Source organism: Trichinella spiralis, assembly GCF_000181795.1.
Source record: "Trichinella spiralis strain ISS 195 chromosome Unknown Scfld9, whole genome shotgun sequence".
NCBI lineage: Eukaryota > Metazoa > Nematoda > Enoplea > Trichinellida > Trichinellidae > Trichinella > Trichinella spiralis.
This window is the reverse complement of record NW_003526948.1, coordinates 3,573,842-3,597,090: the sequence shown is the minus strand read 5'-3', so window position 1 is coordinate 3,597,090 and position 23,249 is coordinate 3,573,842. Positions and strand designations below refer to the sequence as shown.

At 30.5% G+C, this 23,249-nt stretch overlaps 8 protein-coding genes across 8 annotated transcripts; 4 read left to right on the top strand and 4 right to left on the bottom strand.

The window, feature by feature from the left end:
* Positions 1-83: 83 nt before the first annotated feature.
* Positions 84-3,948, bottom strand: Tsp_05476 (putative carboxypeptidase A2). Its single transcript, XM_003371776.1, is given in 17 exon segments — positions 84-158; positions 593-690; positions 750-794; positions 1,007-1,032; positions 1,101-1,198; positions 1,302-1,447; positions 1,462-1,507; positions 1,557-1,579; positions 1,701-1,725; positions 1,775-1,888; positions 1,952-2,044; positions 2,093-2,194; positions 2,247-2,346; positions 2,480-2,616; positions 2,672-2,753; positions 2,849-3,000; positions 3,874-3,948. The coding sequence occupies 17 exon segments, from the start codon at positions 3,946-3,948 to the stop codon at positions 84-86; spliced, it is 1,437 nt and encodes a 478-aa protein (XP_003371824.1).
* Positions 3,949-5,646: 1,698 nt separating this feature from the next.
* Tsp_05477 (polyadenylate-binding protein 2) lies at positions 5,647-8,691 on the top strand. Its single transcript, XM_003371775.1, has 6 exons — positions 5,647-5,687; positions 7,719-7,827; positions 7,878-7,948; positions 8,158-8,264; positions 8,330-8,417; positions 8,470-8,691. Exons 1-6 carry the CDS (start codon positions 5,658-5,660, stop codon positions 8,689-8,691), a joined length of 627 nt encoding a protein of 208 aa, XP_003371823.1. The 5' UTR covers positions 5,647-5,657.
* A 232-nt stretch (positions 8,692-8,923) lies between these two features.
* On the top strand, positions 8,924-10,129 carry Tsp_05478 (hypothetical protein). The gene is made up of 4 exons (XM_003371774.1): positions 8,924-8,984; positions 9,384-9,420; positions 9,700-9,847; positions 9,983-10,129. Exons 1-4 carry the CDS (start codon positions 8,924-8,926, stop codon positions 10,127-10,129), a joined length of 393 nt encoding a protein of 130 aa, XP_003371822.1.
* A 234-nt stretch (positions 10,130-10,363) lies between these two features.
* On the bottom strand, positions 10,364-10,695 carry Tsp_05479 (enhancer of yellow 2 transcription factor-like protein). Its single transcript, XM_003371773.1, has 2 exons — positions 10,582-10,695; positions 10,364-10,531 (listed from the first exon to the last, which is right to left on the bottom strand). Exons 1-2 carry the CDS (start codon positions 10,693-10,695, stop codon positions 10,364-10,366), a joined length of 282 nt encoding a protein of 93 aa, XP_003371821.1.
* A 3,103-nt stretch (positions 10,696-13,798) lies between these two features.
* On the bottom strand, positions 13,799-14,176 carry Tsp_05480 (zinc finger protein). Its single transcript, XM_003371772.1, has one exon. It carries the CDS (start codon positions 14,174-14,176, stop codon positions 13,799-13,801), a length of 378 nt encoding a protein of 125 aa, XP_003371820.1.
* Positions 14,177-17,497: 3,321 nt separating this feature from the next.
* Positions 17,498-19,124, top strand: Tsp_05481 (zinc finger protein). Its single transcript, XM_003371771.1, has 4 exons — positions 17,498-17,719; positions 18,232-18,426; positions 18,832-18,901; positions 18,979-19,124. The coding sequence occupies exons 1-4, from the start codon at positions 17,498-17,500 to the stop codon at positions 19,122-19,124; spliced, it is 633 nt and encodes a 210-aa protein (XP_003371819.1).
* Positions 19,125-19,415: 291 nt separating this feature from the next.
* Tsp_05482 (hypothetical protein) lies at positions 19,416-20,532 on the top strand. Its single transcript, XM_003371770.1, has 5 exons — positions 19,416-19,479; positions 19,849-19,918; positions 19,980-20,048; positions 20,225-20,388; positions 20,510-20,532. The coding sequence occupies exons 1-5, from the start codon at positions 19,416-19,418 to the stop codon at positions 20,530-20,532; spliced, it is 390 nt and encodes a 129-aa protein (XP_003371818.1).
* A 935-nt stretch (positions 20,533-21,467) lies between these two features.
* Positions 21,468-22,600, bottom strand: Tsp_05483 (EF-hand domain-containing protein). Its single transcript, XM_003371769.1, has 4 exons — positions 22,425-22,600; positions 22,186-22,348; positions 21,949-22,101; positions 21,468-21,608 (listed from the first exon to the last, which is right to left on the bottom strand). The coding sequence occupies exons 1-4, from the start codon at positions 22,598-22,600 to the stop codon at positions 21,468-21,470; spliced, it is 633 nt and encodes a 210-aa protein (XP_003371817.1).
* Positions 22,601-23,249: the final 649 nt, after the last annotated feature.

The following is a 23,249-nucleotide window of genomic DNA, read 5'->3' as shown; positions in this document are numbered from 1 at the left end:
TCAAATCATAACAATGTAGAATGTGGCAGATTGATAAAAATTTTCATTATGATGAAATTTAAACAATATCACGTTATACTGTTTTAAATAGAAATATTTTCTATATAAATGACAACATGGCGAATGTTAGACTTTTCAGTTGAATGACAAATTGACAACTTTAAATATTTTGTTATAAAATTAAATCATTAAAATTTATCTCTACTATGTGAAAAATTAGAGTTTGTCAACGGTTATAAATGATAAGTTTTCACTTTCGTCAAATCTAAATATCAATGGATGATAAAAATATTTCTAGAAGTAAATACGTTTGAATGAAAAAACAACACTATTTATTGTTATTATAATTATAAAATACGTACGTTCTGCATTTTGCATTGAACATAAAACTTCTAAAACAAATCTTTTGATTGAATCTATATTGACCAACGTCAAAATGTTGGTGCGTTAGTTTCAAGCAACTCGAAGCAAATTAATCAGCGTCTTCAAGTTTGATTAGAGTTTCAGCAATAAATTTCAAACCAATAAAAATCTATAATATTGTTGTAATACTTTTTGTAATAATTTACACAAAACTTTTTTTGAAAATAACCTCTTCGCCTGTGGGAACTATATCTTTTTCAGGCAAAATGAAGCCTCCTTTTTCTGGGGTTTCTGGACGTAGTTCAACGGTAAAAGCATATTTAATGCCTAAATTGAAAGATTCATAAATTATAAAGGCAGTTTTCAAAATTGAAATGGATACGTACTAGTGGCATTAAGAATCCAGTCAGCCGCAACACCAGTTGATATGTCTATATTTATGAATAAAAATTAATAAGATATCTTTTAATTTGATAAATTTATTTTAATAATAATTTTAGAATACCATAAAAATTAACTGCAAGTTGCAATATAGCATTACTTCAATAATTTAAGTTTAAAATGATTAATCATGAAAAAAGATTTTATATGAATAATAAGATTGAACTACGTCATACTGGCGTTTTTATAACAATTAAAAAACTTGAACATCTGTGGCTTGCACATTTTCTTAAAGTAAAAAAATTCAATTTTTCAAATTCAGAAAGCACATACTTAAAAAAATATAAAAAATTTACTGTTTGCGATGCTTACATAAATCTGAAGCTTTTAGAACTTTATATATTGAACGATGTACCGTTCTCAACTCTTTAACAGCTCCGTTAGCTAATTTCACCTGAAAAGTGGAATGAATATCATAAAATCCTCGTGTGTATAAATAAATAAATAAATAAGTAAATAAATTAATTTATGTATATGATAAGTGAATTTTAAATTACCATTTCTCTATAATTTGTCGGATAATGCCCTTGCTTATTTCCATAAGGCATAAGCCAAAGCTGACCGAAGGAATGTAAAGAAATGCATGCTTTAATTTTATCTTGCATTTTAGACAAATAACGCATCACTGCTCTTGTTTCTGGCTCTGAAAATGAATACTTTCCATGATAAACGTTACTGCAAGGATTGCTAGAGGATCCAGATCCTGAAATCACATATTTAATGAAATGCTAGCAAATTCTTTCGTAACTAACCTCCAAAATCCATATCAAAATTCCTAAAATAATTTTCATAAGTCATATTTTCAATTTCTAATTTCTCTTTTAAATATTAAACTTTATTTTACCTATTGAGATCTACTCCTATGCAAGATTTAAACAATGGCATTTTATATTTACTTCTTGATTTCCGCCACAGTCGATCCTTGAGCAAATTAATTTAATTTATAGCTAGCATGAAACATTGATATTACCTTCTTCCAGGTAAATTGATATCCATCTGGATTAAAAACTGGTAAAATAATCCAACTTACGGTTTCACTCAAAAGTCTTCTTAAATTTGTATCCAAATTGTATTGTTTATGAAGCTGCACAGCAGTAAAAAATTATTTCTCACTTTTCTTAATAATTTATCAAAAATTATTACCAACCTGGCCAATTATAAACACTGCAGATGAAACAGAAATCCATTCTCTCGAATGAATTCCTGCATCAATCCAAAATGATGACGATGCCGTACCGATCTGATAAACAAATTTGTAAGTAAAAAAATTGTACATAAAATGGGATACCTTTATAGCCAGCAACTCACGTCCTTCAAAAGAGTATCCAACAGAAATTAGTTCTGTCCAATTTGGGTGCTGAGAACTTATCATTTTCATATATTCTGCTATCTTTAAATGAAATGCAAATTAAACTTAAGCAAAAGCAGAAACCGTCACTCACTTCATCATACGTATGATATTCACTAATATCAAAATCGTTTGAACTAAAATTACATTTATGAATACGCCTTTCGATTATATTCGCATGCGTTGCAAACATGCTAAAATACATATTAGTTAAAATGTGAATTGTTTTTTTTCAGCATTTTATTTCCTATTTAAGAAAATATTTTTTAATATAATTTCTAAATAATAACTTTACGCTGAAAAGCAAAGCACATAGCTGAGCATTACCTTTTTAAATGATCAATAGCAATTTTGACTTTAATTCCATCATCAAGCATACGTTTGTATATATCATAATGGTGTTGTGGAGCAACCAATATTAAAGATTTTTTCCAAATCGACGGTGATAATGTCCAAACATCGATCTATACAGTATGACTATTATTATATAGAAAAATTAATTAAATGCTTCAACTGCACCTCACTATTATTGTAATGAATCAATTGTTGCAATGTGATAAGTTGTTGCTCTGTGCTTGGCACAGCTTCTAACAAAATATGGCTTCAAAATAATGATAACAATGTAAAATGATAATAATATATTGCATTTTAATTACGGCATAAATAAGTTATTCACAAAATTTTTTCATTGCTTACCCTTGATATGTTTCGAGCGCTTTGTTAGAATAGCCGCTCCCTATTCTGAGAAGACCTATTGCAAAGATTGTTCGGACAAGCAGCATCATTGTATTTAATTCAGCTTTTCTGAAAGAATGCAAAATATACTGTTTAACAAAAAGGAAGGAATGCTGAATTTTAAAGAATTACTTATGAAGCATTCTATCATTAATGTACATATACTTTTAGAGATAAGACAGAGAACTGCGCTTTTAGATAAGCAAAGGAAAATTCATGTCATTTGTATGAAATGACGTCACCTTTTCACTTTGTCTTTGCAGCGAAAATGTTATCTAGAAAATATTTTGCCAAACACCATATGCAAATATTGCTAATGTTTACATAATGTAATTTTTCTTTAGTGCTGATATTTGTTGTTAATTTAAAAGAGCAGTCCTGAACTCATCATAGAAAAATAAAGGATGTCAATAAAAAATTGGCTTTCTTAAATTTGTTTATTTACATTGACTGTTCTTTGATGTTATTATTTACAAGATCATTTATTCTATTATTATGCAAATGAGTTTTACATTTCGTAGTCATTTAACTACAATACAGTAAACAGTTCGCGTTTTCCAGAAACTTATTCAAATGTTAAATTCTTTTATTAAGATAAAATCAGCACTGTGACGAAAATTTTAACAATTTCATTTCATCAGAAAATCAATTTGCTTTGAAGACTGTGATAAAATGTAAAACTGATATTTATTTAGGCAGCTTTTCAATTAAGATAAACTTTCCTACTAAACCAAGCGTAAAATTACTTTAATTAAAGACTGTTAGTAGTTGTTTATTATAATAATTTTTATTACTTCAAAAATATTAATATTTTGCTTATATTAAATATGTACATGCATGATATGACTTTAAAATTTACTTTTTACTTGAAATATTGCAATATTTACATAAATCAATTATCAAATATCTGAATATTCTAGAAATATTTTCAAAGACTAGTTTAAAACTTACGGCGTGTTTGAAATAAATTTTTGCATAAAAATTACTTTTTCATGCACCATCTGCTCAACAATTGTAAAGGAATGCTTCTTGACAAGCACATTAGTAGAAATATAAGCCATTAGAAAATAATTTAACATAACTGTTTTTTAACTATTTAATAGAGATTTTTATACAATTCTTTGATAAATAGTACTTATTAATAAATATACATAAAAGATTCTATGTGATCACAAAAAATTGGCGCTTTTCTCAACAATAATATTACATTTATACTTACTTTTCAATAATATACAGTTATCATACGTCATGCTTTGTGCAGACTGATTTGTTAGTGACAGCCGAAAGTTCTTTCTTTTTGATTTCTCTCTTTGTAAAACTGATGGGTGACAGTGAGCAAGTCGTAATTCGTTCCATTTATCCTGAAGAAGAGGAAGAGTTGGTGGTTACTGTTACCAGCTTGGATAAAGTGGTTGATCTAAAGAAGCGCATTCAAGAAAATTTGCCTGGAAATCCGGTAAGTTTATTTATTGTTAGAATTCTTCATATTATGCTGTAAAACAAATTATTTAGTGTTTTATTAATTTTATGTTTTGAAATAAATAGTTTTCAATATGAAGAAGTTAATGAAAAATTCATATAGAATGAATGCATGTGTAATTTATATGCTCAACATTATTTATAATTTTAAAAACATAATTTATTCTTTTAGTTATGATTTAAAATAAAGGAACATAATTTATTTTATGATAATTATGAGAAAAGTGAATAAAAATGAATATTTTTTTAGTTATTGCAAGCTGTTCCGTCCCTCACATCTGTAATTTTATTTGCTAGCGAAACAGATTTTTAGTTACTTTGTCAAGCTCTCTGCAATAAATGTCTACATTTTATAAGCTTCAATTTTCATAATATTTTTTAACAGACGTGAGGAATGTTAATAATCATTTCTGAAACGACAACTTGAGAGCATGAGTATAGTATTTTTTCCTAGAATAAAATGTATTTTAGTGAAATAGTTCTTATAATTATAGATTAATTGGAAACTTATAATTGGTCGAATAATTTGCTTTTGTCATAATTTTCCGCAGAAGTTGCTTTTATTTTAAGATTCAGTTTTGAGAGCTTCACTCCACCTAAAATGTTAAATTTATATTGTGGATCAAGCCGTTTGCATCGAGGAATTGCCAGAAAACAGAAATAACTAAGTGTACATTGTACTTTTACTTTTGTCTTTAAATGTATGTGATGCTGAGGATGTTATATTGAATATTAGAGATTACATTTTTGATTTGCGTTTTGTATATTTAATTGAACTAGTTCCTTATTTTTTGTGTTTAGCAGTGAGTATTACAAAATCGTTAATGACAAACATGATTGAGCTGTTGACAGTATTGTTTAGTAATTACAGTTGATGATTATTTTAGGATATCTGCCATTTGCGTTTGATCTATGCTGGTTTTTTGATGCAAGATTCTAATAGACTTTATGATTATTTGGTACCAGAATTGTCTGGAAATCATGTGATTCATTTAAGCCGTCGGGATGTGATTGAATCGCTTTCAAATGCAAACGCAAAAAAAGAATCATTGCGGAAACAAAAATCGTTTACAGACACACCAGCAAATTTAACTGATTTAGAAATGACAGGTGAAGCTGATACATCGAATATGCATTTAGATACAGCTTCAGTACAACAACAGATACAGCTTGCGATGAATCAGCAGCAGTGGTTAATGCAAGTGCATTATATGAACTTGATGAATGCATACATGGCTTGGCAACATCTGGTACGAATTACAAATCATAGTGTTCAATTACCTGGTTCTGGATGGCCACAACAACAACAGCAACAGCAGCAGCAACAACAACAACAACCGCAGCAGCAGCAGTATGAGAATGAAGCTCCAGCTGCAGCAGTTGTAGAAAACGTACGGTATTATATTTGTTGATGGTATGGTTTTATTTGCAGATAGAAAGCCGGGAATTTTTGAATTACATTTGGTTATCATGCTGTTATTTAACTGTTTACGTTTAGCATGATGCACACGGCGACGACGCTCAACCCCGAGATATGATAGACAATATATATCGATATTGTCGTCTGGCGATATTGTTGGCAGTTTTGTATTTGTATTCTTCATTTGCTCGATTTGGAATTGTCGCGCTTGGTTGGTCAATTATTTTGCTGATGCAAGCCCGTTGGTTTAATGGCGAGGCTGATGAAGCAGTGGAACGTCCGCTACGTACGGAAAATAATGAACAACAAGTCAACGGTGAAAATGGACCTGCAGCTTCCGACGATAATACACAGTCGAGTGCATCTTCTGCAGTCACTGGGGAACCGCAACAGAAGCAACAACCACAAGAACAGGAACCACAAGAGCAACAGCCACAAGAACAGCAATATGATGGTCAACAACAACAACATGAGGAGCAGCAACAACAGACTACAACTCGCAGTGCTTGGAACGTCTTTTGGGCCACTTGCCGTGTATTTGTTTCTTCATTTTTTTCTTCTCTTATTCCACCGCCGCCTGCGCAAAATTAAATGTTTTGTTATTTTTTTTAACAGTTCTGTCGAAAGCTCCCAATTTTGAAATGCAGAAGTTTTTAAATATTAATTTTGAAATGTTTCTCGTTCTTTTGAGCATGGGATATCGTTTTTCCAGATGGGAACTCCCCGTATGACTAAGACCCTGTTTGCTAGTCCGTGCATATATTATAAATCACAAATTATATTCTGTCATTATTGCACATTGTCATTCTGAAAATGAAATTAAAAGTATGCACTTTTTGTGTGTGGATGTTTAAAATGTATTTCATTTTAAGTAAAGTAAAATAATAGGTAATAGCCAACAGTAAAATGCAGTAATTTGAATGATAAATTATGAAAGTTGACGAAGTGAGATAAAACACGCTTCTATCCATGTAAGAAATGTAATGTGATTATTTGTCTACTTCCATGCAATCTGATTCTTTAGAGATGAGAATTTTACTTAATGTTAACTAAATCTGATGCTCAAGTTATCACCTATCAATGCTCTTACAGTTGTATGGCAGTGATGACGCCCGTTCTTATCTAACAGTAATAAAGTGTTTTACGGAATTTCATATATGAAAAAAATATCATTTCTGGTTACAACTTTTTGAAATCCATTATATAAAGATGTACATGCTCAGTTTTAAAATTATGAATGTAGAATTTTAAGTAACATTGAAATATTAAATAATTTCTGACAGTAAATTTTATCCATTTATCAAATTCATCTAAGTGCTAGCCGTTTCTGTTGATTTTTTATGCATAATGCGCATTATGTATATATAAGTTTAAAAATATATATTTCAAGGCTATGTAATTCCTCATACAAAAAAACATGAACAATTTTTTATAAGCAGATACTTGAAAATCAATATACTTTCCATAAAAACATGTACTGTAATTGTTGGTTTCTTTTGTCGTTTTTCGATTGTTTGAGCGTGATGTGAAAATGTTTTTTATATACATAGATATGTTGAAACTTCATTTACGTAATTAGAAATGAGTATCATTTCGTATATGCGAATTGCATTTTTCGATACGTATTGTTCAGTTGTTGAGCTTAGTTATATTTTATGTTAATAATCTTTGATATAATCCATTTTTATTATAATACGTCACTTTCACATATTCGTACGTTTGCAATTTTTAAAACTGCATGAGATTTTAACTATATTATTTTTCAGTTTTAGCGGATATCATGGATGAAGTAGATGATGTTGATGATTTTGGTGATAATTTGGATATTGGGGTAGCGTCAGATGAAGAAACCTTGGATCAGTCAAGTGATCTAGATCCGGTATAAAAATATATTATTTTGTTATATATTAGTGTTAGTGTTTTTTTTCTTAGGAAATTGAAGAGATTCGTGCTAGATTGAAAGAAATGGAGAAAGAAGCACAACTTATTAGAAATTTGCATACGGAAGTGGAAAAACAAATGTCGACCGTTTTAAATGAATGTACATTTCACTTTTTTAACTTTCTTTGTGCATGGTTGTTTGTGTTTCAGCACCAACACCACCACCACTTACTTCCGATGAAAAAGTTGAAGCGGATTCTCGTTCAGTTTTTGTTGGAAATGTGAGAACATGTATTATTTATATTTGCACATTGATAACATTTATCAAGTGTTAAATTTTGCTTCACAACGATAAACGTGTTTTTATTTTATGTTTTTATTTTGAGTTTCCTTGTTTATTTTAATTTTTTTTCTCAAATGGCATTTGTATTATTGAGGAAAACGATTTCTTTTAGATTTAAAAGTGAAGACAAGTAAAATAAATATTTAGGTTGACTACGGAGCTGCAGCTGAAGAACTGGAGGCACATTTTCATGGCTGTGGTGCTATAAATCGCATTACTATTCTTTGTGATCGTTACAGTGGTCGTCCAAAAGGGTTTTCTAATTTGTTGATAAAATATTTATTTTTTTAAGAATTTATTTTAACTTTTTAATATTAAGATTTGCTTACATCGAATTTGCGGATAAAGAATCTGCTCGAGCGTCCTTGGCCATGACTGACACTCTTTTTCGTGGTCGTCAGATTAAGGTATAGTTATATTATAATTGAAATTATTTAAACATTTAATTAACATTTTTAGGTTGTGGAGAAGCGTACAAATCGTCCAGGTATGGGTTTTAACAGAAGACGTATGAGAGGACGAGTTGCTTATCGCTATTTGTATTCCAATCGTCGTCTTCGTTATAGGTTGTTCATTTTTTTATATAAAGACTTCAATTCAAATTATTCATTTCAGACGAGGAGCCAGTTATTCACCGTATTAAATAATGTGCCGCTTGATACAAATTGCAACATCGATTGATTGGTCCATGTTTATTTATTTGTTTAGTGTATTTGGTCGTAGCAGTTTTGAAATTATGTAGGAAAGCAGATTTTAAATGCGCTATGAATGCGAATGTTCTTTATTTACATTGGGCCTTTGAAATTTACGTACATATATAATAAATCTTTTCGAGAAACTAACTGACTTTGAAACTGAAAAGAACTAACATACTAATATCGATTAAGTAATCAAATGTCATATTAATTTGGAAATGGTTCTGCATGGAAATCCAGCAGACAAAGCAGAGGAAATAGTGGCGACTAATCTACATGGTACTTTTTTATTGTCGCCAATATTTACTTATTGTTCAGTTACCATTGTTTTACCGAATTAAATAATTTTCATCTAGGTATTCGTAATGTTTTAGAAGTGAACTTCTTTGTTAACGAATAAATTTTTTCTCACATAAATGATTCAACTGAAAAATAATGCAATTTTAAATAATTTAGAAATGTAAAACATGAACTTCAGTGCTTATCTATGTATCCAAATAAAACTGTTAACTAAATAATCTTACTGTAATGAATTAATTAGTGAATATTTTTTTATTGATTTATTTGATCTCAAATAAAACTTTTTTGATGGAGAATAAATAATTCTCCAAGTGATTTACAGTTTGCGAAAACTTATTTCATAACTTCTTTATATTAACTTCCCATTTATTTATAAAGTGACGCTTCATGATGATTCACGTGGAAAATCCAGCTTGTGAATAGCACGGTTACAAAGCTAAAATTAATATGCAAATTATTAATTCGGAAATTATATCAAGCGATCCATCTGTACCGTGAACAAGATACCACTGTAGCCAACAAATTTTTGGCAATATGTTATTCTTACTTGATTGTTTAAAATATATACTGTATTGGGCTTATTTGTTTTTAGGAAAGGATTGTAAATTTTCCATTATTTGAAATGGTCAATCTAGTTTTGTTTACAAAGTGAGAGAAGTATATGAAAGTAAATTTTACGAATAAAGCTTTTTAGAAATTTGACTCGCGTTACCATTGTTGGAGGTGCAGCTTTTATCACTCATCAGTTGGGGGTATGGGAAACAGACACAGTTCGCGGACAGCAGCTTTACGAACAGCTTGAGGAAAGGGTTTTTCATGATGCGGTTTCAGCTTATAAAAAAGTAAGTTTCTTCGAGCAGTTTACTTTCAAATGTATCCAAGTTTTGCCACTGAGCATTTAACGACGATGAAAAGATGTCTTTTCTTTTCTTATTACAATATAAATTTATAACCTAGTTCATTGAAAGCACTTTTAGCTTCCGACATATCGAGAAGTGAAAAGCAATATGGTGAAATCTTGGAATTATTTTGTCGAAGAATGCTTTTTACGAAGTACAGCGTTAATGTCGTCGACGTATAAATATGTGGCCGAACTTGTGATTGAAGCTTCGAAAAATTTGTGATTATGATTGAAGTGCTGATTTGTCAAAGCTTTTGAAAATAAAATGAAATTTTTAAAAATTTTCTTTTCGTAATTTTTCTCTGGTAAAACGAATTCGAAAAAATTTTTTATGTAAAATTATCAGTCGTTATATCATCATCAGTTCATATTAATAAACGGATTAAATGATTAAACTTATCGATGTAGTCTCTGATAACATTCATTACTCGATGGAATATCATCATTCTAAAATGAACTATTCAGTTTCCTCTTCACAAAACTGCTGCAGTTGTTCCAAAAGCTGTCGTTTTATTGATTCTGGAACCAATCTGCGAGCAGTGGGAAGAATCTCCGTAACGACAGTTTCAACGGTGATGCCATCGATTCCATCACGCTGTATAATCTTCAAACATTCTTCTCTAACCTAGAAATGTTTCAGTGAATTTTATCAGATTATAATGATATCAAATATACCTTTTCGGCCCAGTTGCTGGAACGAAGCAAAGATCGAAGTAGTTCAGTAAGTCTTTCCCGTTCTCCGGTTTCAATCAGTCGCTTTTCAATGTTATCCGTGATGCGGTTACTCATGACTGCAGTAAAACAATCCTGCTAAAATTGAACTGCATTAGTTTATGAATATAAGCTTCAAACTAAATGGATATTGTAATAAGCAATGTCTGTTGAATATCACACTAATCAGAACGCAACAAATATTACAGAATTAATCAACACTCAAAGCATAAGTGTTCCGAGATGCTAAAATAAAAATATTGAAAAAAGTACAAAAAGCTATTGAAATAGATTACTGTACTACAGTAACATTTGAAAGTAAAAGTAAGTAAAATAAGTAATTATCTATCATTATTTTGATAATATATTGTTACTTTAAACTATCAAAAATTGAAATAATTAAATTAACAATCTATTATTTTATTAATAATGAAAAATTAATTAATTTAACGAAACATTATTCTTTTGCTTTTATTGAAATGTTTTCCAGTGCATTATTAAACATTATTATTAATTTTCATAAAAAGTACCTTTAAAAATTAACAGTGCAGCGTATAAAAAGAAGCCACGATTTTTTATCCATTTATCGACTGATTAGATTTTGAGGTGTTGATCATGAAACAAGCGCTACTGCAGTTTTGCTATTTTATATTTGAAATTGCCTGTGCAAACGATTTTGATTTTCAGCCTTTTTGAATTTTTCCTGAATTTCATTTTGAATTGTTGCACATTTATGTTATTTAATAATTTTTGTTATTGCAACAGTACTTTTATTTTGATTTACAACAAATTTTTTTAAATATTATTTTCAGTTAATTTTAACTTTTTTTATTTAAACCAATCGTTAAATTAAAAAATGCTGTTTTGTCTTAATTCTATTCAATTAAAGCAGAACAGAAAATACTTTGGACCTATTGGTGTTTTATCGATGCAACAGAATTTAAGACTTGAAAAACGTGAATAAAGAAAGTTCAGAGAAAGCCATATACTTTTATATCGTGGGGAAAATAACATGCCAGAATTGCACTGCTTTTTAAAATACAACTTCAATTTTTTGCATTCTATTCATTCTGAAACATAAATGTAAGAGATATGAAGAAAACATGTAGGTTTGTTCCAACTTAGAACAGAATTTGCCCACTGCACTTTAATTTTTTGGAATTTTAATTTCTTCCCTTATCTTAGTGCTTAAAAATAATTTCCTATAATTTACAGATATAAATATTTCCTAAGATTTTCAAAATTTCAAATTATTATTTGGAGCTAATAAACAGCGCACTTAATAAAATTTCTACATATATACACTATGGAATTCTAACCCTCATCCACAAATCAGAGGCGTTAACATGTAAGCGAATCATATGAATACCATTTTGAATCGATGAAAAAAGAGACCAATAAAACGCCTTCACTAATCAGTGAACGCAGGCAAACATTACACTAATGTTGGGCAATTCAAAATCCAGATATCTAATACTTGACTTTACAGTCTTCATTTAGAAATTTTGTAAAATTTAGCTCAATGCTAAAAGAACATAATGATGTAAATTACTACCAACTTCAAAAAGGATAAACAACAGTGGATGAACTTCCACAGAATGGTTTGACTACAGTAACCTGAGCCTAATAACCACTTATATTAACAGAATCAAATGCACTACTTAGAATGCTTAACAGCAGAAAGTAATTTTTGAGGTTTCATTTGAAAAACAATGGATTATAATTTAATTGTGATGCTCATTATTATTAAACTTTCAAGTATATTTTTAAAACAGTGCTCTCAAAATAAAATGGTGATCTGTAAAATAAATGCATATCATTTGGTATATGAAACCGTAATAAGCATAAACATAATATAAAGAAAAGCTGGGTATTAAATGGTATTATGAGTAATGATTTAAATAATGCATAACTCAAAACCACAGTTATGATTAATGCAGATACAATAATTAGAAATACCACTTTTATTAAGTGAAACAGAATGTGTCAAACAATTCTACCCAGAAATAAATGTTAATATAATAAGAGTAACTGCAAAACATATGAATGGAATAATTTTCATTCTTCAAAAAGCAAAAAAATACTGATATATGAACTGCAGTAGGAATAAATTTTAATCCCTTGCATTCGTACTGCATTATTGAATTATGCACATTTTTCTATTAAAATTAAACAACCGTTTAGTTTTTCAACATCCTGCTCATTGCTGTTTGAAGTCAGTTCATCTATTTTATCTATACAAACAGCGACAATACTTTTATCCATTGAATTCATGTTTCGAATAATACTTCTACATTTTCATTACTTTTCAACGAAGGAAACAGCAATTGTTCCCATCTATTGATGAACTTTACAAAGCATATAAGAAAAAGCAACAATAATTTACTGAAAATGCCATCTTGAATATCAGTAAAACAATTAATTTTAAAGAAAGAAATGCATCACATTAAAATAATTTATCTAATTTGTTCAAATCATAAAAGTAATAAAATGAAGTAATCAAAGAAATCATAAATGAATAATCATGCCTATGCAATCATTATTTTATATTCAATTGTCTTACTGATGGAATCAAAACTATTAAAGTGAAACAAAATTTTTTGAAATATAACCTGCATCAACTAATAAAGAAATGCTTCGCTTCTGAAAAAATTGACAGTTGTGATATAAATAGTGAAGGTTTGTAAAATTATATATTGTTCTAAAATGCAGTCAAAATAGTATTTTTGATTTCATAAGGAAAGAAGCTATTTGTAGTTTTATTAATAAGTATTAGATGATGTTTAAATAAATACATATAGTATATTCATAAACTTTATATTGATGTTCTTCTAAAAGAATTATCATGAAATGAAGTATTATATTACTCTGATGAAAATAATTTCAACTAGCCCTTCATTTTCTTCTTTTCAATTTTGATCTGCTTTGATAGTGCTAATAAATCTTTTTTATTTTAAAAAACCAAAGAAACGTAAAACAGCACCGGAGTTATCTTCAAAGTTTATTGGGATGAAATGAACATTTAAAGCAGTTTCCCAAACTTTTTCAGGCTATCGCCCCCTTGAGAGATATATTTTTTAAACGCCCCCCTAAATTACTGCCAAAAAATAATGAGTTTTTAAACAGACTATTTATTCAAATCGAGTGTTCTTTCAAAAATAAACATATAGTGAGAAAATAATTAATGTGATGGATGGGGTTGGTGCATTGCAACTAATCTGTCTACACTCGGTTCAATGTTGGTAAGGAACAGTCGTAAATCACCATGTTTGGCGATTTGCAGTCGGCTTCTTTTCTTTGTTAGAAAATCAGTGACCACACTGAAGTCATGTTCAACTAAATAGGAAGATAGGAAGGTGAGTAGGAACTTTCTTGCCATTCTCCATAAACCGGGATAGAGGTCAGATATTTGTTTTTGCAACCAGATAGAATGATATCCGTTCTTAAACTTCGGCTTTAACTCTTCATTGGTTTGTAAATCAATTAATTCTTCTTCTAATTGCATTTCGATCTCATCAGTGTTTGAAAAGACAAAGCAAAGAAGATGAAGAAGACACATTTCACATTAAGCAGAAAATAATTAATCAATATTCTTAAATATCAATATAAGCACAAAACTTAAAACACTGTGTTCAAGCGCCTCCCTCCAATGTGTTCCGTTATTTTCCAGCGCACCCCAAGTGCCCCCTTACTTCCCACCGCCCCCCTTCCAGCCTTCCACCCCTCCCCTAAGGGGGCGATATCACCCACTTTGGGAATCACTGATTTAAAGCATTCAACAACTACATAGTTATTATACAGATTATATTATAGTAATTAATTTTCATTTGGCTTCTAGTAATATGATAGTAGCAAAATTACCTACAACAAGTTTAATTAGCATTTATGCTATAATTTAATTTGCCTTTAACAAATAAAAGCCAGTAAATAAAACAACAATCATGAAATAATGAGGCAGGTTTAAACAAATCTAATGTATTTTTGACAAATGAATGAAATATTTTTTTGTTCATAATGTAGTATTGTGCACTATGAAATCATAGTAAATGCACCTACACAGTAGCATACTGATATAAAAAGTGAAACTAATTTTAAACTGACAAACCATTGCAAATTTATAATTACTTTCTTTTTTCCCAACCAGAATATGCTTGATGCACAACTTCTTATCTGTCGAAAGATGCTAAAATGAAATTCGCTTTTTTTAAAAATAAGAAATTAAAAGAAACTAACAATTTATAAAATTATCTATCAACTCTAGTTCGTCTGTTCATAACTAACGACAAATAATACACCCTATACTGTAATTATGAATTGCAAGTGAATAAGTTACTTACTGTATTAATGTTTCAGAAAGTGAGAGAGGTAATTTTAAGAATGCAAATTTTTTTCTGATTTGGTAATGCATGAACTATTTTATTATTGCTTAAATCACTTTCAAACAGATTGAAAATGTTATTATCATTCCAGCAACTGCACTTTGCAACCATTGCTTTATCACAAAATATTTTGAATCATCTAAAATTTAAAAGATTTTAATTTTTAATTATTAAAAATTGAAAATTCAACTTTTCAGCTTCATCTTGCTAAGCCTTAATTTCAGTGTTAGAATTTTATCTTAACATATCCTGCAACTGTCTTCATGAAAATTTTTGTGATTCATTTTAGTTTCTTAAATTATTGTGTAATTTTTATGCAAAACATTTTTTCAAACCCAAAATTTACAGATTTTCATATTTCATGGGAAATGTTGTTAAAAATATTTTGGTAAATTTATTTGCGCTAAAAGAAATTTATCACAATATTTGCAACTGAGTCTATTCTGGGATTCAGTAAATATCTAACTTTATGCTTAAGAAGGATATTTACTGCATAATCCCGTTAGGTTATGTTACGTTACATTTGAAGATAATCAAGTAAGAAATAAGTAATAAACGTTTCTCGTTTAAGCTTTGCTCACTCTATTCTTCTGTGATTGGCTGTAACGCTCGATGTGCTACTTCACATGTGAATTAATATTCCTTTTTTAATATTCTTCAATTCAAATTAATATTTAAAATTATTTTTCTTGTAAAATCATAAAAACGCTAATTATTTTTAAATAATTAAGTAATGATTCTGAGAAACGAAAAAATTATTCACTGATTAGCGTTCTAGTTAAACTTAAATATTGCATGATGTATCAGCATTAATGCTTTCAGGAGAGGATAGGCATGCTTTACTTTTATAATTTAATGTTTTTTTCCATTTTAAAAATCCTATGCTTTAAACTTAGTGCAAAAAATATAAATCATTGATAACTGATAACCTTCCTCCATATTTAAAGCCGAATATACCAACCACAGAAATGAGGTAAATCTTCTATGTACCGGCGGCCATGTTGTACTTGATTATCACTGTGAGAGGAAATAGATAGTGACAGTACATGCTAAGTGAATTATTCGCGTGTGGTAGTCTTATTGTGAAGTCACGTTTCTGCAGTCTGGGGTATGATTTGACACTTTAATTATTTTTCTTTTTTCTAATAGTAAGAATTTTAACCCATCGCGTTGTTTTCCCTCGTATTCAGAATGTCTTATGCTAAATGCGAAAGAGGTCGTAAAGTTTCTACAAGTTAAAGCGATTAATTCAGAGGTTATCAAGCAGTCTGATCTGATTGTTACATTAGAGTTCAATCTAGAAAATATAGTAGATAGGGCGCGCAAGTAGCTAGTTACTTTCCGCTTAGGCATTCTTACAGAAATAAACCAATGTAAAATTTTAAAATTGCGTTTTCTGCGCCACATCGGTTGTACTACTTCATGGTGCTGTCTTTAATTTTGTATAATGTTTTAGGGCTGTCAGCTACTAAAACAACGGCACTTTTAGGAAATACTATTAATTTAGGCTTCACTGATTTGGGTAGCATTGTTCCCTTCAACCAAATAGGAAAATATAGAATGTCTCATGGTGATTGTGCATTGCCTGATGACAGGGGCTTTAGAGATGAAACCAAAGAAGTGCCAGTTACGAAGTCAGACATTTAGTGTCATAGGAAGGAAATGAGACTGATGTAGAAAAACCCGAGGTTATCTGAAATTAGTCTTTACATTAGTGTATAAAAATATATGGCAATTATTAAGGCTTTCTTTCCACTACTGGTGAGTTGCAAAATTTGACTCTCTCATCCGTTGACTGGTAGAGCCATAGATGGGGCTACAGGGCTGCACAAGTCTAGTTTCTTGTCTAGCTGAGATGGTCATTGACCATTTACCTGATTTGCCCCATCCGAACTTCAATACATTTTTTCTAGTAGACTTGGACACAGGTGGGAATGTTTTTCCTAGAAACTTAACAAGGGCAGCACGGCTTGGTTATTTATGGCAGTCACGCCTTAACATAAACAGAGAAGAGCTGCAGTGGAAACAGAAAAGAAACGCTTGCTTTAGTTTTGGCTGTTCATTATTTCTGGCTTTATTTAAATGACGGATGAATTTCCGCCTGTGCAGACCATAACACTCTTAGGGAACCAGAGAACCAGGCAGAACAGTGGTTAGAGCAGCAGGCAGAGTATGATGTCGACCCTGTCAAAAATTTTGATTCTTTGTTTAGATGAATGGGCAAGCAGTGTGAACCCAGTGGCACATCACTGGCTGCTCATTTAAATGCCAACATGCTGGCGTCAACTGAGACTGTTAGAAAATTGCGGAAACAGACTCAGAGTTCCGATAAGTTAAGGTATGGACACCACGGAAGCAATGCCACTTATAATTGTTCTAAGGCAGTGCCATGCTGAAGAGCTTGCTATCTGAGGAGAACTGACAGATGATCTTCCGGAGAGTGTTGTGCTGTTTATGGGAGATTTTATAAACAGCTGAAGTGAGATAATCCAGATAATCGCATGCAGCCACATTCTGAATATATTATAACTGGCCCATTATCACTTGATGAGGGCCCACCTGGGAGTTACAGAAATTCTAGAGATGTTGCGCCACAGTTTGTGTTCTATTTACTGTTCAACAATGAGACCACATTGAGGAATGGTGTCAGTTACGTATGCTGGAAGGAGAACTCTGTAAAAAATAATAGACAAATTCATCCAGTTGGTTACCTCTTAGAGCAGGTCAGTAAAAACTTATTCACATCATTAGAGAGGACCTTGAGAAGGAACGAGTATATCCTCATCGAACAGTAAATATTCTTCCAATAACTGTGTTTTCCTTCCCATTCTAAATGTCTTCTGATTAAAAATATTGCTGTTTTATAAATATGAGGATAAATTTTATAAAACTCGGGTGTTGGTTCTTATATGTTTTAAAATGAATTTTGTTATTTTTATGCACTGGTGGACGTTTAACGCACATCAGTTTTATTAATTATTTATTTTAAAACACGAAAATCACATTGTAATAGAAAAAGCATATCTGTTACTTGACAGCGGTTTTTAATAATTAAATCTCGAGGAAAATATGCTCAGACAAAGTGAATTAAAGTTCTTTTTTGGCACTTAAAATAGATATTAGATTTGTCAGCGCAAGCAAATATTCTTATGTATGCATGTATAAAAGTATATATACATTCTGTTGTGATGAAATAATGATGATAATGATAAATTATGAATCTTTTTTTGCATAGATTATGAATAAACACAACTGTTGCAAGTGTGGAAAGAGCATCATTGGTGAAACAGAGTGGTTGGACCACGTCAAGGACCACTTACACAAAGAAGAGTATATCTGCAGTATCTGTGGGATGGATTTCCCATTCCCGACAGAATTGATTGAGCATGGTGAAGAACACCGCCCATCATGCTCAAAAAAATGGATAAAAGTAATGCAAACGTTTTTATTTTTATTTCAATTGTTGTCATAACGCTTATTAAATTTATTTAAATTTGTATCAGAAAGATCAGTTATATTTGTCAGTATTTGAAAGCTTTTTGAAGTACACGAATTATGTAACATTTCTCTAATGAGCAGTAGAGTTCATGTTTCATACTTTTTGCGTTGTCATCTTTTTTAAAAGATTGATTTGCTCAGCTTGTAAATACTTTTATTTTAATTTTTGAAAAGACAATTTATGTAACATTCAAGTTACTACTATAAAATTTTAATGAGAGGTAAGTTAATACAAATTTTTTGCTGTAATTAATAGGATTTTAGCTTTAATTGTTTTTAAATAAAGCATAAATTAAATAATAGAAAGATGCTTGTTGTATGTTACATTATGTTATAGGACTTAAAGAGTAAAAATGACGAAGAACAACCGTTAAAAATAGAAGAACGAAGTAAAGAAAATAAAATAAGTATGATTTGTTTTTAAAAGTTTCACGGAATATTTTAAAATTATTTACTTCATTTAATTTTTAAATTTTATTATTAGATGCAGTTCGACAATTGAAATTTGAAGGTCCAGAGTTTTTACAAGATTTACGTAATCACGAACTGCCACGCGAAACGGGAATGCCAACTTTAATGAAACAGATTGACGAATTGAAACTACAGGCGTCATTGTTCTTCGATCAGTAAAAATGTTTTTACTAATGATTGTTTGCTTAATAGACTTTTTTCTACTTCATTTGTAGAAAGAATGATAATAACAAAAAGGAATCTAAGTATGACGTGTTGGAGTCAAGATGTGCAAAAAAAAGCGATGAGATAATTAGGTGAATTTACAATTATACTATATAGTGACGCCTGTTAAGCAGTACTGCAGAAATTGCTCGTGAAGAGCGTTTCATGCATTTTTTTAATTTTATGAAGCAGTTAAATTTATGAATGTCATAATTATTAAAAAAAGGCAAATCATTTTATTAACTAATGCACTTTAGAAAATGGAACGCAGTTTTGGAATTTGAAAATCCAAAATTTAAAAGTTTTCCAGGTAAAATTTGCCTTTAATTCATTCTTAAATTTATTTTTATTTAAATTTTAATTGCAGTGAGCATTTGTGAAATAATAATTAAAGTTTGCAATAGACGTTACATAAATTAATTTTTAGTTTTAATTACTGAATATGAATAATAATGAAAAGTTGAGTTGCATTTTCAGCATGAATATCTGATTGCAATATATGATATTTGAAGAGTTGAAGAGTTTCCATTGAATAGTAACTGTGTGCAATTTAAGGAAAGTTCATTAATGTATTATTCAATTTTAAATTGTTTTAACTTTTAAATTATGTAATGAGAAAACATTACAACGACATTTAAATACGATGAATCTGAAATTCTATCTCATTTACGTACTTTAGAACTTTGTCTGAGTATGGATTTTTTCGCAAATAACCAGTTGAACATACCGAATGAAATGTTGTTTGGAAGGTACAAATGCTTTTACAATTGAAAGATTTTTTAGAAAATTGTTTTTCTACTTTATTTGCAGTAACGATAAAAACGAAACGGCATCAAAGGATTCTGATGACAATGATGATGATGACGCAGCCTTCAATAGGTAAATTTGAAATGATAGTAAATACTGACTTCAGTTAAGCAACGCTGCAAGTGCAACTTGGTGAAAAAAAAACTTCGTGCATTTTTTTCATTTAATGAAAAATTTAAACAGTTAAATTTAAGGATTCCATGATTATCAAAATAAAGTAAATTGATTTGCTAAATAATTTACTTTAGGATTTTTAAAAAATATCTGGAAGAAGAAAAGGCGCAAGAGGAGAGAGATAAGTTGGAAAAAGAAAAGAAACAGGACAATGAAGAAAAGAAGAAAGAAGAAACTAAAAAGAAGAAAGATTCAAATGAGAAGACAGATATTGAAAATTTCTATGATTTTCTGAAAGGTAGAATTTATTTTTGTTCAAATTTAATCTCAGTAAAACATTTTGTAAAATGATAATAATTAATGTTAGATTTATACTGGACAAGTATTATTGTTTGTTGAATGAATTGATAATTTTGCAGTTTTAATTGTTGGAAATGAATAATAATGATAAAAAGTGAACAGCAATTTTTTTCAACATGAACATGATGTGATTGCAATGTGTGTTATCGTATATTTCAAGAGTTGAAACATTTTCATTTTCAGCACATGATTTATCGTTTTTGTGCACATGTGTGTAGACAAATGGAGAAAAGTTGACTGATGTATGATGATTATTTTTTATTTGAAAAGCAATTTGATTTTAGACGATGATAACGAGCTGTGGTAAACAAAATGGAGCTGGGATTGAATTTATGGAAACGATTGAAAGGAACTATTTATATTCATATTTTTTTTCTAAATCAACGTCAAAGTTCTTATGGCAACGGTGGTGGCTGTGCAGTTTTGGTTTTGGGTGTCGGTGTCGTATGTAAATTTTACTATGTATGTAATGTAATGTAATGTATTTATGTAGTCGTATGTAAAAAGTAACTCAGTGTGTTTTATTGATTTGATTTCACTGTGTGCTTGTTGTACGTGATTTCGTGCAAAAGCGAAAATATTTGAATATTGCTTGTCTTTCCATTTGGAACAGACAATTTTGATAATATTTTAGTTAAAATTGAAAGTACCACCACTTGCGTAGTAGTGAATCAGAATTTTTTCTTTGGTGAATAAATTGGTTGTGGATGTTTTGTAGATGTGTTTGAAAAATAAAAAAGAAAAATACAACCCATTCAATTCATTCGTATATGCTTTGTACTTTATTTTTTTCTATCTTCAAAAAATAGGATGTGCCAGATTATATTGGCATGAGTGATTTTGCATTTCTAGAAGAAACTACTTGCTATTGTTGGCTATTTCAGCTGAATGATCGATCGATCGATCAATCATCAATTGCGGCAATTTTACAGAAAGTTAAAATTAGAATAAAAAGAGAAAAAAAACAGAAAGACAGCAAAATTTTTGAATGCGACGTCTTATTGGTGGTGGTTTCTTTCATCTGAGAGTGCTGAAATAATTTTGACGAGCTTGAAATTGAGCCTTCCGTCTGCGTTGTTCTTCGTCTTGTTGGCGTCGTATCTGCTGTTGTTGCTTGATTTCAGCTTCGAACTCTGCACTCTGGCCGAGCTTGTCAATCTTGAACAGATTGAATATTAATTATTCATAATTTGGAAGAATATTGTTGAAAAATGGAAGAGAAAAAAAATAAAATGGAATCAATTGTTGTTGCCGGTATTTGAAACTGGTGTAAAGAAGAATATGGGGAGGGGGTAGGGAAGGGAAACTAATCATATACATGGGTTTAAATAATACCACTTTCGACGAAAGTGAAATTGAGAACAAATGGAATAGCAGCAATTGATGGCAACAAAATGCCATTGAATTGTTGTGGAAAAGTTAAATAGAAGAATTGAATTGAATTCAATTGAATTGAATTGAATTGAATTGAATTGAATTGAATGGAATGGAAATTTACTTTGGCTTGGAAGAATTTTTTCGCTCCCAATACTCCATCTTCGGCAACATTTATGCATGGAGGCAGTTGTGTCAAAATGCCGCCGCCGCCGTCGTCCATTTCATCTGCTGCAAGCTTTTCCAATTGCAAAGCTTTGCTGTGCACAAGCATGAACTGGAACGGAAGAATATTAGTAGTAATAGTAGCAAGAGGAAGAAATTTTTGAATGGAGAAAAAAATAAATCCGCCCACTACAACCTCACGAAAGCCGACTTGGTGGTCGCTTGAATCATCATCAGTGGAGTCGTTGATTTCGGCTATCATCTTTTTCAATATCACGTGAGTCAGCGGTGTACCGGCTTTTTCCATCAGACGTTTCAACGATTCAATTCCAACTCGACCATCGGAATTGTCGTCGAAACTGAACAACACATTGAATAATTGTGCAAATCGATTATTGAAATTTGCAAAATGTTCCAAACAAACAAACCAAATACCTCATGAATAGTCGAAAGTAGTGGTCAATGTGTTGTCGAGAAAATTCAGGAAAATCACCATAAAATCTGCACGAAGTTAGTGGTTTCAAAGGCTTTCTAGGCATTGGGTTCGGTGCCTCGTCGCCGTCCACTTTTTGCAAGCGAAATTTCAAAAAGTCTGACAAATCTGGATCCATCCCACACACACACACACACAGAGAGAGACAATTCTATCTGCACAAACAATCCACTGGACTACGATTAACTTGTTACTGTCCCTCGGTGCACACTGGTCGGGTCAAGATACACAACAACTACAGTAGCAATTTTCGATTTTCAAGTCATCACATTGAATTGAACAATGTCGTAGTGGAACAAATTGCTATGCTTTTCAAAATCAAAACTTGCCCAACTGCTTGCTGGTTTTCAAATGGGCAATTTCAATTTCAAATCAATATCAGCACATCAACTTTATTCAACATCTATTTATTATTATTGAATCAAAATCCACAAAACTTCACGACAAGCTCAACGTATCAGCAATGCTCTTTTGAATAAAAAAACAGAATGAAAAAACATCAACGCAACTAACTACGTGTCCATTAGCTAGAAATATTGCGCCAGGCGCGACCAAATGTTGACAGCTGGTCGGTGAACAACTACACATCCACATGTGTTGAAAAAATTTAAATTCTTTTAAAATCAACTAATAACAAACGGCACATCATCGTCAAATTGAAAACCACTCGATGTTGATACGTTTTCAACGACCACAAGCCAATTGCCACTATGAAAATTTGCAACAATTTTCTTTATGTAATTTCTAAATCTATTGAATATTATTAA